The sequence below is a fragment of the Cantharellus anzutake genome (assembly GCF_015039405.1).
Source record: "Cantharellus anzutake strain C23 chromosome Unknown EI90scaffold_99, whole genome shotgun sequence".
Taxonomy (NCBI): domain Eukaryota; kingdom Fungi; phylum Basidiomycota; class Agaricomycetes; order Cantharellales; family Hydnaceae; genus Cantharellus; species Cantharellus anzutake.
In genome coordinates, this window is record NW_024067049.1 from 47,015 (window position 1) to 60,218 (window position 13,204).

Here is a 13,204-nt window from a genome sequence, read left to right on the forward strand (position 1 = left end):
GTAAGCAGTTACCCGGAGGTTCCCGCTTGCCCACGTGACTATATGTATCTAATTTACATGTGGCTCAGGGTTCGGGGTGACACTCCATCACCATGCCTGCCACATACATACATCCTGCCCACAGTGGCCACCCCCAGGATCTCTCACAGGGACACCTGGAGAGGTGCAGTTGTGTGTGGAGATGATGTGGCTCCTTCCACATGACCACAGCTGCATGTATATAACAGCACCTGGGGTGGGAACAGAAGAAGCAGCCTTCTTCTCACTTTCCCACTTCAGACTAAGTGGTTGGGGATGCTCACCCTGTGATGGGACTGCTGCTATGCACAGCCATTTCTTGTCTGTCAGGGATCGGCCCCTGACCCTGCTGTCAGGGCACCCAACCACACCACAGAACCACCCTCCCTGACTTCCCCCACTTCCCTGACCTCCCCTTCCCTACATATCTCTCACAACTACAGCCTGCATGTGAGCCCGTGGGAAAAATCACATGGGTCAAGGCAAGCAACTCGCCTTATAGCAGCCAAGCAGGGAATAGGGAAACTTACCCTTCTTCTCAACTCAATCCCCACTTAGTGTCAGGGCACACACCCTGACTAGCCCGGACCCAGACCCGCATCTGGACCCGTGCCCAGACCTGCATGCATGCTCCACCCTGCATGCTCCACCCTGCATGCTCCACCCTGCATGCTCCGCACACCGCATGCTCCAGGCCCGGTTCCCACTTCTCATGTGACTTCCAGGTATCCCCGGAAGTTTTTGCCATATTGGGCCACTGTGGGAAACTGAGAAGTTAACCTTCTTCTCCATCAGCAAAAGGTCCTCAGGGTTTCACTTCAAATGGTTTGAAAACAATTGAGTTCACTTCTGAACTGAATTGAAACGTGACACCTTTACTAAAATGCTTTGGGAAATTGGTCAATTTGGCCAGTTTCATTGTATTAGAAGCAACAGGATCATCAGAAGTGTCCAAAGTTGACCGCGACAATTTCCTGATGTCACTTTCTTACCCACAGTAGGCAAGTGTATCTTACTTGCCTTTTATCTTATACACTTTCTTACCCACAGTAGCTCTTTGCCTTGAGACTAGGCTGTTACAGGTTGGACTGTGGACTGTAGAGAGGGGTCATGGGGACCCAGGGTCCATCCCCTGACACTTAGGCAAGTTGTAGTTACCCTCTGTAATACATGACAACTCAATCCCCACTTAGTCCCTTCAGTGAGTTTGAGGAGCTGAGGACAGGGTCTAGCACCCAGCCACCTGGAACATCGCACACACCTAGGCCTGAGGCCAGGCTGTCCCCAATCAAGGACCAAGCCCTCACAGGCATGCCATGCCACACCCCTCTCCAACCTCTTTCTTCCTTTTTCTTCTTCCTCCTTTCTTTCTTTCTCTCCCTTCTCTTCTTCCTTTCTATCCTTATATGGATGACTTCTCTCTTTTCCACATCTGTAGCATGGACATGCCCAATGCTGAGCACCCCGCATGGGTACTGCAATGCCGGACATGCTGCACATTCTTACTTGTGTGTTTCTCTTCTCTGACACCTGGGATCGACCACGGAGTCACCCATGATTGTCCGAGGCTGATGTGGCACCTCCACGTGACCCACTGTCATATGTATATAAACTTAGCCAAAGCAGGACTGAAGAAGCAGCCTTCTTCTCATTCCTGCTTCAGGCAAGTAGTTTGACCTAGTTTAGCTTTTCACCTTAATAATAATACATTCTGTCATATCCGTACATACCTGATCCCGATCTGACTCCCGGACCCCCATCTTCGCCACACCTGGAGTCCTACCCTACAGCCATCCATTCCGATATTGACCTTCGGACCTGACACCACACCTCCTCTCACCCCTCATGCCACCTTTACCCTTCCATCCTTCTCCTGCCCTATCTCTGTCCGCTCTGATACTCACCCCAGGCTGAACACCACTCCTCTCGCCACCCTCCTCCCACTCCTCCTCTCACTCCTCCTCTTACTCCTCATGACACCTCCACCCTTCCATCACTCTCCTACCCTTCTCCCATCTGCTCCGATACTCACCTTCAGACCTGACACCTTTCCTCTCCTCCACTCCTCTCCCCTCTCCTCTCTCCTCTCTCTTCCCTCTGACCCTCTTCCACCGACCCTCTGCCAAGTTACAACGTTCTGCCATTGTCCTATACCCCATACTCAGACATCACTCATACCTTTGCTCTGAGAACCCATCATAGTTCCAACCACGGACTTTGACTCCACCTCAGCTTAAGTCCATTGCATTGGTGACCTCATACTACATAAACACCATTGCCAATATTCCTCGGACTTTCAACCCCACCTCTGTAAGCTCCATAAGCTCCGTAAGCTCCAAGCTCCACAGATCATCTTCGGCACTTTTGCTGCTTGTAATGTATCTTTCACATTTTCCCCTCATCCTTATTTGGACTGCTGCTTCTTCCCATTCTAGCCAGTTAGTCATCATCCCCACTTCACCTCACCCTCCTGCCCCTCTGGGCTTCGCCCTCCCTACCTCCTTTTGGATGTACCACAGGCTCTGCCCTATGACCTTCAGTACTGCTCTGCTTCCATCATCCCTTTGTTCCTGTTGAAGGAGCAACCTTCAAGCCTCTCACAAATTCCGTGTAACCCATGTTCTCCTTGGGGTTCTCGAAAGCATTGGTCTCTCGATGAATTGTAATGAACGGCGTTGAGGGTTCATCTCTGGGTAGCATCCCTGCAGCGACATTAATACTAGGTCTAGACACCAGGAAGGCCCTGGATGGTTGAGTGTGTTTACGAATGGAAGTGGTCTCTTCAGCAGGAGATATGAGATCCTCAAATGTGGTCCATCCCAATGGGAGAGCTTCAGGTTGACGAGTGGGTTGCATTTCGGTCGACCATGCCTCCTCAACTTGCCCAGGATCCATAAACTTGGCAGGCAAGACATTCGCCAACCTGAGTCCACTCATGCGCAACTCGTCAAACTCCCATGAAGGATGAGCAACTTTCTTGATGGTGTCAAAATGTTTTTCAAAGGAGTTGAAACGCTGGTCTAGGAAGTTCCATGCAATGCTGAACTCCTTGGGCGATGACCATCCTCTTATGGTGAATATCAGGGCAAGGTCGCCTCGGGGATCCAATACAAAATCACCTGTGGCTAAGTTGGCTTTGGTGGCTAGCTGGGTGAACTCAGTAATTTTCATGAGCAGGTCGGTTAGCTCGACCCGCCAAACAGTCCCTAGTCAATATCTCAAAGGCTCTCCTTCGAGACCGGCTCCAACAGGCTCTTTCTCAAGATCAGCGGGAGTGAGACAACGCCAATTTTGTATACATTTCATGTAGTTATTCGAATCCTCAAAAATTCCACCTTCAAACTCTCCAAGAGCTTCGATGACTTGCCTGAGAGCTTGTTGTCTTAGGAATGCGCCAGGCGAGGAATGCACATCTTTGCCTACTGGAAAGGTATCTCTTGAGTTGGATCTACGATCCGACTGGCTGATCCTTGTGGGGCAGGAAGGAGGATACAATTCGTGTGTCACTTGGACCGGAGTGACTGGTTCGTCTCCCAACAGGGACACCGTCTTTGGTGGCATGGTGTGAGTTTCTCGCACCAGGGTTGGGGCACCAATGTTACAAGGATGGGGAGAACTCCCCTTTCCTCAATCTGTTCTTATAGAGGGATGACGATCATTGTAACTAGTCTGTACCATAATGGGATATGTAATCAATGAGTGTTCCCAGTCTTGCATGGGAGTGGATGATCGAATTCCCATTGATCGTGGTTTGTGATGTAGTGGGCTATTAAGGAATTGATGGTAGGTAGTCGGAGACATTGGGATGGATGGGTCAACCATGGGTACTTGGTGCTCCTCAATGGAGCATACTGTGTGCGCAGTTGCAACTCGTGAGGTGGGTGAGAACTTTGTATAGTTTCCATCGGTTACTTGGCATTTGCAGCATGAACATACCAGTAGCGGATTGATATCATGAGCGTACAATGAGGACTGACTAGCAGGGCCTTTGGTGACTTGGCATTCCCAAAGGGAACGTACCGTTGGCAAGGGAATATGATGACTGATGAGGGAGGGAACAGACAATGGATGGATGGCTACTTGGCACTTGCATAGCGAGCATACCAGCATCATGGGAATGTGGGCCTCAGAGTATTCACGATCTCTAAGATCGTGATATGATGTTGTCCATCGAGCACTGGGGGGAGAGCTGAGTGATGAAGACCCATAGGATACAGGTTCCATAGGATGATATACAAGTCGAGAGTCTTTGACTCATGACTTCAAGTTCTCATGGTGAGGACCGCTGGAGGACTCGACATAACCAGACTTATAGGACATGTTGCAGGTTGTACAGTCACACAGGTTCAGTTGAGTCACAAGAAGGGGTTGTTACAAGGGACAGCACACAAGACAGTTGTAGAGAGTAGTTGTAGTTAGCGGGAACTGCCTTTGGTGGTTTCTGTACAAGATGTGTGACTATCTACAAATGGAAGGGTCATGGGAAATCCCGTGAAACACAAGTAACCTCGGCCAGCACCAAAACCCCAATGGGGAAAGCTTTTCACGAGGGGGGAAAAGGAGTAGAATGAGTAAGGAGGGTAGGGTATCAGGATAGAGGGCAAAAGGGAGAGAGAGGGGGAGCGATAGAGAGGGGAAGTCTTTGACTATGCAATGGATATGGACGTTGGAGACTCTGTATCTGTAACACTCCTGGTCTGAGTCACTGAAGCCAAAGCCCCCCACCATGGAGACAACTCCTTCATCTCACTTCTGGTCTCTAACAGCGTTAGTATTTGCTTTAAGGATGATTTATTCACTTACTGGCACACTTGGCAGACATGGACAGTTTTCCCTTCAATCTCCACCAAGTCAGTAAATACTGATGATAAATCACACAGTCCATGCATTTTCTTGGACTCAAGAAACACCTGTGCAACAAGTGCATCCTGCTCTCTGAATACATCTGTGCTTTCCTTAGCACCTGGAGCATCATTGACTTTGTCATCTCCCTCACTTCCTTTGCTCTGAGCTTTATCGTCCGCATTTTTATTCTGAGACCTCATGCTGTCTGCTCCCTTGACATGAGCTTGGGCTCTCTTGTGGGCTTGGCCTTTCCTGTGTTGCTTCCTACGCTTCCAGGGAATGTTGTGAGGCTCAGTCTGACTGTTGGAGACATCGGCATCAGACTCAGTGGTTGACAGTGCATGGGACAAAACATTTTTCCATCTCTTTCTGGTGTTACCATGGTAGGCCGACAGTTTCTTGTTATTCAGATTGAGACCAAACTTGGATAATGATTGCAGTGTTGCTTGGGATGCATTTCCACTGCTACCTGGTTGATTGGAATTTGCTGAAGTGCCAGCCCTTGTTTTTGCAGCAAGTTTTTGTCGCTGAAAGACATCAAGAGGATTTTCTCGTGTCACCAGCTTCACAGTGTGCTTTGGTCTCCCAGTATCCTGAGTCCCTTGCAGAAATCCTGGTAAGTCGCTATTGATAATATCTCCTTGTGGACTGGAGATGCACAGTACTTCATCTGATGGACTGTACACAAATTGACCTGGCTGTTCGGCAGCATCACACAGATTCCCATCAGGGCCAAGCATGGGATTATTCAGGTCGGTATGCCATCCAGTGTCACTACCATCACAGGAAGAAGTCATACCAGTGTATCCAAGTACCAGCGAAGTCCAGAGCATGGAGGCAAGACAGTAAAGACATTTATGAGAGTAAATATTCTATTTGTTTTTTCTCAGACATCCCCATTCTCTCTGTTGACTGAAACTAGTCTACTTCATTATATATGCATACAAGATGTGGGAGAGGAATACATTTTCCTCTCTGAAATGCATCCAGTTATGATGTGATGGGGTCAGGTCAACACCTGATTTATGAAACAGTTCGGTGGTTTGGTTTGGTTTGAACCTGGTTCACAAAATTCCAACATCATAGAGAACCCAAACTGAACCATGGTTCTGGTTCATCCTGGTTCAGTTCATGGTTGTCAGGGCACAGCCCTTGACCCCACTCACCCTCAGACACCCTCACCCTTTCCCTAACCACCCTCTCCCCACATTTCCCCATTCCCCCTATCCTTCCCCCCACTGTTTCACACAATGATGCACACGTGCAAACCCGTTATGGAAAGTCGGCAGCAAGCGGGAACTGTATAGTTCCTAGGGTCCTTTTGTGTCAGCCTCACAGGGGGCTGAGAAGCTTACCCTTCTTCTCAGCTCATTCCCTGTGAAGGCTGAGGCTAGTCCCCTCAGCGACTTTGAGGAGTTAACAGCCAGGGAGAGCACCCCAGCTTCCACACCCGGCCTTGCCCTCCGGCCACTCCCAGCTGGGGTCCGGATCCTGACAATGGTTCATTGATGGTTCGAACCGGTTCACTGTGAACTTTGGTACCCCTAGTTGTTACATGTGCCCACATCATACCCTACCGGGCCCTCAGCTCCAGGTGACATACCCAGACACTCTTGACCCTGAGTCAGTCCCTGACACACAACCACCTTGGTGCCCGTGAACCTGCATGATGCCAGACACCAAACTGGCTGCCTTGCATGATGCATGATGTGTTGGAATATGGGATGGAGTAACCTCCCTGGCATAACGGGCGAGTAGTGTATGGATGCACGCTAGAGGTCCTGGGTTCGATACCAGGCTTGTCCATTTTATGTCATTTGTCCAGTCACCTGGTTTACCTCATTTGGATATCATGGAGTAAGTCCCATGGGGCAACGTGAAATTTCTTCATGATGGACCTCCAACCCCAGCCGGACCGGCTGGTCAGCATGACATGTGACCAGTAGTATGTCATGCCAGTACAGTATTGTGGCCACTGTGGGAAAGTGAGAAGCTAACCTTCTTCTCTCTTTCTTACCCACAGTAGTGTTTTGCCCTGAGATGGGCTGTTACAGGTTAGGTTGTGGGTTGTAGAGAGGGGTCATCCCCTGACAGTGGCTTGAGTATATCCTTCACTGCAAAACATCATATCCAAAAATACCGAGCCCAAAACCATTCTTTTTAGCATCATTACCACTTGTGATACCCAGGGACACGATGCTACACTAGAGCCGACTTATTTTAGAAGTTTGACATCATACATTGAAATTGTGGACTTGGCTGCAATCTGCACAGTGGTGGGTTTTAAATATAAGGCTATGGCACGTAAGTGTCTCAGACTCGTGTTAGAGATCTATAATTTGTATGTACCTATGGCATGTAAGTGCCTGCACCAACAGTTAACAGTTTTGTAAAGAATAATAAAATCTATCTCACCTCAGACTCGTGTTAGAGATCTGAGGGAGAGGGAGTCCAAAAAACTCCCTTCTTATACGCAAACTACACCAGTGGCGAGCCCGTCACATAAAGAAGAAAAATGGGGTGTAAAAGACGGGCCCCAAAACTTCACTTCCGCCACCAACAATCAACACCGTCCTCACCACTCCGTCGTCGGAACCGATTGTTGATATTCCAACAGTGGGTTGCATCCAAATTGGCACCACAAATCCTCAATGGGTGATTGTTGACTCGAGCGGTTCCTGGGCCCGCACCACCTTCATGGATGACTCACTGACTGTGGACACTCCCCAACAAGACGGACTCTGACAAGAATCCATTGTGTATGCTTAGGATACCTAGCTACAAATCAAATGTACATCTAGCTTCCGAATTGCGACTTTGTCTGGGTCTACAATGAGATAAAAATCCGGCTCTGTTCCGCCTCCAGCAAACAGTGGAACCGGTCTGTAAAAGATCAGGATAAAAGTCCTATTCCACTGAGCCTGAAGGTAGCAGTCCGCGAAGTTACATGATAACGGACAATGTCTTGTTTCCAATAATCACACAATGGTCAGTCTTGACCTATCACGTTACAATATCATGGAATTGCTTCTCTCAGTGCCTGTTACCTCGACCCTTCTGCACCTTGCGACATTCAAATGGGACGAAGGACTAAGAATTCAACTTAGTAACGCTGAAGAAACCGGGAGCCAGGAAATAGACATGACCAAAGGGCTAGGGTAGCGCCGAATACATAATTATGCACCCACCAAAGGAAACCGAAGGTCACAGCACCTTCTCCTTTTAGCAAGACCAAAAAATACTTACAATCGGAACCGCACCCGAAACCCCGGGAGTAGAGTAAAATTGAGCTGGCAACAAAGACCAGACAATAACTCCTCAATAGAGAAGGCACGAAAGCCGAAGCGTAGCCGCAGGTGCGAAAAAGAAGAAAGAAAGGTACGGAGGCCGAAGCGTACAGCGGACGCGAGAGAGGGGGGGGGGTAACATAGTAAATCCAAAAAATATTTCGTTGGATCATAAGAGGTGCAAACTGAACATACGCGGATGATCGACATGCGAAGCGCCGTGTCAGCCGAAATGGCGTACAGGAAGGCCAGACATTTTTGGCAAGTAATGCCATATAAGATGTGAGAGAAAAAGGCATAAGCGCCGTGACCCCACGATGGGGGGTAGCTACCACAAGTACAAGTCTGGACCTCATTCCCGAAGAAAGTTCCTAAACCAGGCGAAAAACTCATGCGAGAGGGGTGAGGAGGGGGGGGGGCGTGGGACGTCGCGATTCCCGAGCGAAGGATTTCTCTGAAAAATCGGACGAGACTGAAAGAGACAGACGGTACTGATGAATCTAATACTCTCCAGCCCGAGAGCCGACAGTCTCTGGAACGTAACCGGAAAACCCAACGTTCAACTTCAAGAACATGATAGCCTTTTTTTTTTTTTTAAAAAAAATCCCATCGATGGCTAATGTGTCCCAGGCACACAAAATTGCTTCGGCTTGATGTGGTTGGATCTGTACGCGCTGGGGTATGAGGTAGAAGACAGAGAGGAAGGGATAGGATGAGTGAAAGAGGTACATGTCCTGTGATGGCAGAAGAAAGGTGTTTTTTAGGAATGACCAAGAGAATAGAATAAGTAGGGACACGGTTGCGAAGGCTCCTGCAAAAAAAAAGATTAGGCCAGCCTATTAAGGAATCTAAACAAGTTTGGGATGGAAGGGATTCGTGCAGCCCCACTGGCACGACCTGCCGCCTCATCTCGGGATATGTACAAAAGTCGAGGTAATCTTCAGACTGAAGAGACTAAGAGACAGCGCCTCAGCAAAAAGAGATGTACTTATTCTTTTGTTCACAATTATCCTCGAATAGTGGGGGAGCGAACATCCGGTATTTTGGTGGTGAATGGGATCTCTGGCGGATAAAACTGATTGTCAAGATTCCATACTCTAACAAGCGGCTTCTCCCTCAAACGCAAGCAGTACTGTTCCACGCGCGGGGTGAGCGTTGCCACACTCGAAAGCTGACAGCAGTTGCAGTAGGGCAGATGATCTGACGGTGAATCAATAAAAATTATGAGCGTGGGAATTCAGGTCGTTTTTCCGACGGAAATCGGCAAAGCTCGCGTTCCAGAACTCGGACCCTCTTTCACTGTCATCACTACGTACGTAACTACCATTGAACGAGGATGAATAGTGTTCACTAACTCGCTGGAGCTTAAGCACTGAATTCGCAATTTACAATCGTCGATCAAGTGTTAAACTCTCGCGGGCGGCGCAACCACCAACACACTTTTCCCCTTCCGTCCTTCGCGCTCATCTTCCCCTCCTTCAAGTTTCAAGCCTTATCGGGGGGGGGCTCAATCTTTTCCATCGAAGCCATTTGAGATGGAGATGCCAACTAGCCGCAGCTGCATATGGATCATGATATGTATATCACTAGAGCGCTCTTTGCAGGCTCCCACTCGCCCCAGCGCTTCTCCAAGCTCTCCAAAGTGCGGTAAGAACTGCAGACAGAATGGCTAGCCAGTTCGGCCCATAGAACTATAAAAAGAAGTTAGGGCAGACGCGCTTGGGAGAGATTGGGGGGGGCGCATACTCCGAAAATCACCGGGAGGACATATTTGAAGAGCAGTTTGGCAAAATCTCGCCAGGTAAGATTCCCTGCATTGAAGTAGTTCAACCCGTTTGATAGCGAACTCCCCACTGTAAGGCAATGTTTTTATCAACGTACCATTTGGAATAGCTGCCAACATGTTAACATCAGTCACGATGTCCGATACCATGGCGCCTGATATCATGCACAGCAGCCGTGTGGCCATCTGAAGGAACTGCAAACCAAAAGTGTGCGGTTGAGACTTCAAGTAGTAGCACTGAGGGTGGGGGGAAAACTTTTGTTTACGTTCGCTAACAGCTCCCTTGCTCTGACGAGCCCACTCCTAATCACCCGAACAGCTTCTTGCGCCTCCATGAAATTCGCGTCAAAGGATGTTCGCTAATAAGTTAAAGTCAGAGTCAGAGTCAGAGAGCGGCGCTCTCGTTCACAAAAGGCAGCAAGGCAGGCAAAGTTGACACACAGGCTCAGATTCTGCCATTATTCCAGAAGATCAAGGACGATGAAGATCAAGATGAGGAGAGTGGAAACTTTTAAGTAAATCTTGAACGGGGATCGATAACTCCTCTCTCTCTTTTTGCGGGAAAAGCCGTTATCGCATGGTGAGCTGCAATGCAGGGGCCCAGGCTTGGGGTTCTTCCCGCTTGTGGCAAATCAAGAAAATGAAACAATGATTGTCATATATATATATGATTCGCGAAGCATGTGATAGCAGTGCAGGGGGAGTGGGAGTACCTTCTTTCGATAATTGATCATTCATGGTCCCATATTCGGAATGCCCGTTTTCGGTTGTCGAGAAATAAATGGATTTACCCTTGAGCATTGGAAAACATCAAAAGTCAATCATAGCGTCTGTTCAGGAACAAGCCATCGAAGGGGGGGTTGGGGTCAAACATATTAGACGCTGAGCTTATTATGAGGCCAAACTTGGCATGATGTTTTGTTGATGTCGAGTCTTCAGCTCTCAGCGTCTTGCAGATTTCCCTTTCTTACCTGTTTTGGTTCAAGTTAAGTAAGTACTTACTATACTCGCTACAAAAGTCAATGATGCGCAAATTCAGAGGTGTTTTTGCGTTCCCCTCTTGAGCCTCAGAGAAGACGTACTGTACGTCCCTGCTGGCAAGGGGGCCCTTTTGAAGAGTTACCACTGGTACTAGTGTAAGGCGTTGCCCATCCCCTTTTTGCTTCCAGAGCTAGAGATCGAGATCGACTGGACAAAATAGCTGCTGACGGAGACGGAGACGTTTAGCGTCATACATACCTCCTTCCTGCCAAAGGAATGCGACAAAGAGAAAAAAAAAAGGACCTAGGTCTAGGTAACTCGAAATCTTTCGTCGTTTTTTTTTTGGACAGCCATGCAAGTGCATGCTGCAGCGCGCTAGAGCCTGTTGTTGTGCATCAGGTGGGACTCGTAATTACCGGCCCGGCCCACTGGCAACACAGTTCGAACCTAATAGTACGTACGTCTTGGTCGGTAGAAAGCGAGATGTCTATATTATAGAGGTCATGGCATGAGTGGACTATCGACATGACGTTTCAGTATAACTTAAAATTAACTTGGGGAAGGCACTATTGACTGGAGGAGCCCTCGATTCTTGAAAACAGTACTGGCCTTTGCGATTTTTTTTTAGCGAAGGAGATTTCTCTTTTCTACCAAGATGTTACAAACGCAATACCGGTACTGCAAAATCATACATACATAAATGGATCATTGCATTAAGCACTGCGTAGTGTCATTGTGTGCGATCAACGCGCACGCGATGGTCAAAATCAGTACTCCTGAAACCGTCCTCCTGAGTTCGACGTGAGTGACACCTTCCGAACCCCTCCCCCCGTCCCCCCCGTCTTTTTTTCGCAGTCCATCCCATGCAAAGTGTCTGGCCTTATCTTCACCTCTTTTAGCCATTCCAGGAGTGACGGCGGCGAGCGCTTGCGCTTGCGCGAAAATCGGGATCGAGCCGGCCTCTCAACCTCTCCAAGCTTTCGCGATCGCGATAACAACTGTAACCAATGGTAGCCATTGCGGTGCAAGGGCCTAAGTACAAATATAGCTCAAGTAAGAATGGGGGGTGGGGGTTGAATACGATATGTGATGGACATACCGCGGTAACTGGAGGAGCGACGTAGATAACTAGATTTAGCAAGACGTTGCCCATCCATTTGATCCAGTCCCAGAAAGTAGAACTACGGCCCTCTGAAGTAAGGATAACCCTCCTTTTTAGCAGCGAGCCATACGAGCGGAGCAGAGACAGGTGTCGCGTACCATTGATAATACCAGTAGATGCCGATGTGTGAAAAGCCTCCATGACCACTGGCCTCACAGCGTCCGATAGAAGACGCAGTAGTTCGGTAATGATCCGGAATAGCTGGAACCAAGGGAGGGGGGGGGGGATGAGAGTGTAAGATTACTAGTCGCAAGGAGGACGATCGATCTCGTGTTACACTCTTTAAAAGCTCTCTGGCTTTGGCGAGCTCTCTCTTAATAACTTCGATCGCTTCGCGTAACGTTTCCCATGTTTCAGTATCAGATTGTACTGTTCCCTTAATACGAATTCAAGGTCAGTCAGAGAGGCACGTCAAGACAATAGACGCAACGTACGTGCAGCCTTGATTCTGACATTATTCCTCCAAGAGGTTAGGACAACGATGGGAGAGAGAGAGGAGGGCAAAGCCTGAGACTTGGATCAACAAGAAACCCTACAGAGGGCTTCACGTCTGATATAACATAGGAAAAAAAGGGGGGGGGGGGGGTACACGCTGTTATCGCATGCGCATGGTTCTCCTTGGGGCCCAGGCTTAATATTTGTGGCTGATCCTATACTTACTATAGCCTGAGACTGATTTGCTGTATTAGCCATGTATTATGGCCAATCCATGCACGTGGACGCGCACCAAGACGATGAAACAGAAAGCCTTATAAAGATTCGTGAGCATGTGCATGTGGCCTTGTCGACACATCGTCCCATATTCGGTGGGGTTGGGAGCGGAAGGGGCGGTCCAACCGCATTCGGTATCGAGAAATAGAACCGAATAGCTCAGGTCCTGGGATGACCGGGGGGAAGAGGGCGAGGGGGCGAGCACAGAGTACTGCACACGAGCTTTTTTACGACGCGTCCTGATGCCAGATGGGAGTCCCAATATTGCTGACGCCGCGGCATTATCACTGGCTTCTGCTGAGAGCTGAGGCAAAGTAAGTATATTGGGTTCACTCGATACAGTAATAATGGCCGATGCTTGATTCATAGAGTGGGACGTACATTCTAATCGAAGAAGAGCACCATCCTCGTCGTTAG

General features: G+C 48.7%; 4 protein-coding genes across 4 annotated transcripts; all 4 read right to left on the reverse strand.

Moving 5' to 3' along the window:
* Nucleotides 1–4,817: 4,817 nt before the first annotated feature.
* Nucleotides 4,818–5,696, reverse strand: EI90DRAFT_3021050 (uncharacterized protein; the record flags this gene model as incomplete). Its single annotated transcript, XM_039057600.1, has 1 exon — nt 4,818–5,696. The coding sequence occupies one exon, from the start codon at nt 5,694–5,696 to the stop codon at nt 4,818–4,820; it is 879 nt and encodes a 292-aa protein (XP_038909698.1).
* A 2,130-nt stretch (nt 5,697–7,826) lies between these two features.
* On the reverse strand, nt 7,827–8,625 carry EI90DRAFT_2711306 (uncharacterized protein). The gene is made up of 2 exons (XM_039053499.1): nt 8,052–8,625; nt 7,827–7,975 (listed from the first exon to the last, which is right to left on the reverse strand). Exons 1-2 carry the CDS (start codon nt 8,504–8,506, stop codon nt 7,954–7,956), a joined length of 477 nt encoding a protein of 158 aa, XP_038909699.1. The 5' UTR covers nt 8,507–8,625; the 3' UTR covers nt 7,827–7,953.
* An 824-nt stretch (nt 8,626–9,449) lies between these two features.
* On the reverse strand, nt 9,450–10,575 carry EI90DRAFT_3083617 (uncharacterized protein). The gene is made up of 5 exons (XM_039062070.1): nt 10,375–10,575; nt 10,200–10,292; nt 10,032–10,128; nt 9,897–9,961; nt 9,450–9,841 (listed from the first exon to the last, which is right to left on the reverse strand). Exons 1-5 carry the CDS (start codon nt 10,390–10,392, stop codon nt 9,737–9,739), a joined length of 378 nt encoding a protein of 125 aa, XP_038909700.1. The 5' UTR covers nt 10,393–10,575; the 3' UTR covers nt 9,450–9,736.
* Nucleotides 10,576–11,720: 1,145 nt separating this feature from the next.
* EI90DRAFT_2711351 (uncharacterized protein) lies at nt 11,721–12,377 on the reverse strand. Its single transcript, XM_039053500.1, has 2 exons — nt 12,175–12,377; nt 11,721–12,105 (listed from the first exon to the last, which is right to left on the reverse strand). The coding sequence occupies exons 1-2, from the start codon at nt 12,215–12,217 to the stop codon at nt 11,810–11,812; spliced, it is 339 nt and encodes a 112-aa protein (XP_038909701.1). The 5' UTR covers nt 12,218–12,377; the 3' UTR covers nt 11,721–11,809.
* Nucleotides 12,378–13,204: the final 827 nt, after the last annotated feature.

What these genes read in the sequence shown, in the direction of transcription:
- EI90DRAFT_2711306 (XM_039053499.1), bottom strand. Translation starts at nt 8,506, where the DNA reads ATGAGGTCCAGACTTGTACTTGTGGTAGCTACCCCCCATCGTGGGGTC. An exon ending in GTGACCTTCGGTTTCCTTTG is followed by an intron (nt 7,976 to 8,051) that starts GTGGGTGCATAA and finishes CGGTTTCTTCAG; the next exon opens with CGTTACTAAGTTGAATTCTT.
- EI90DRAFT_3083617 (XM_039062070.1), bottom strand. An exon ending in CAAGGGAGCTGTTAGCGAAC is followed by an intron (nt 10,129 to 10,199) that starts GTAAACAAAAGT and finishes TTTGGTTTGCAG; the next exon opens with TTCCTTCAGATGGCCACACG. An exon ending in TCCTCCCGGTGATTTTCGGA is followed by an intron (nt 9,842 to 9,896) that starts GTATGCGCCCCC and finishes TTCTTTTTATAG; the next exon opens with TTCTATGGGCCGAACTGGCT.
- EI90DRAFT_2711351 (XM_039053500.1), bottom strand. Translation starts at nt 12,217, where the DNA reads ATGGAGGCTTTTCACACATCGGCATCTACTGGTATTATCAATG. An exon ending in ATCTACTGGTATTATCAATG is followed by an intron (nt 12,106 to 12,174) that starts GTACGCGACACC and finishes TCCTTACTTCAG; the next exon opens with AGGGCCGTAGTTCTACTTTC.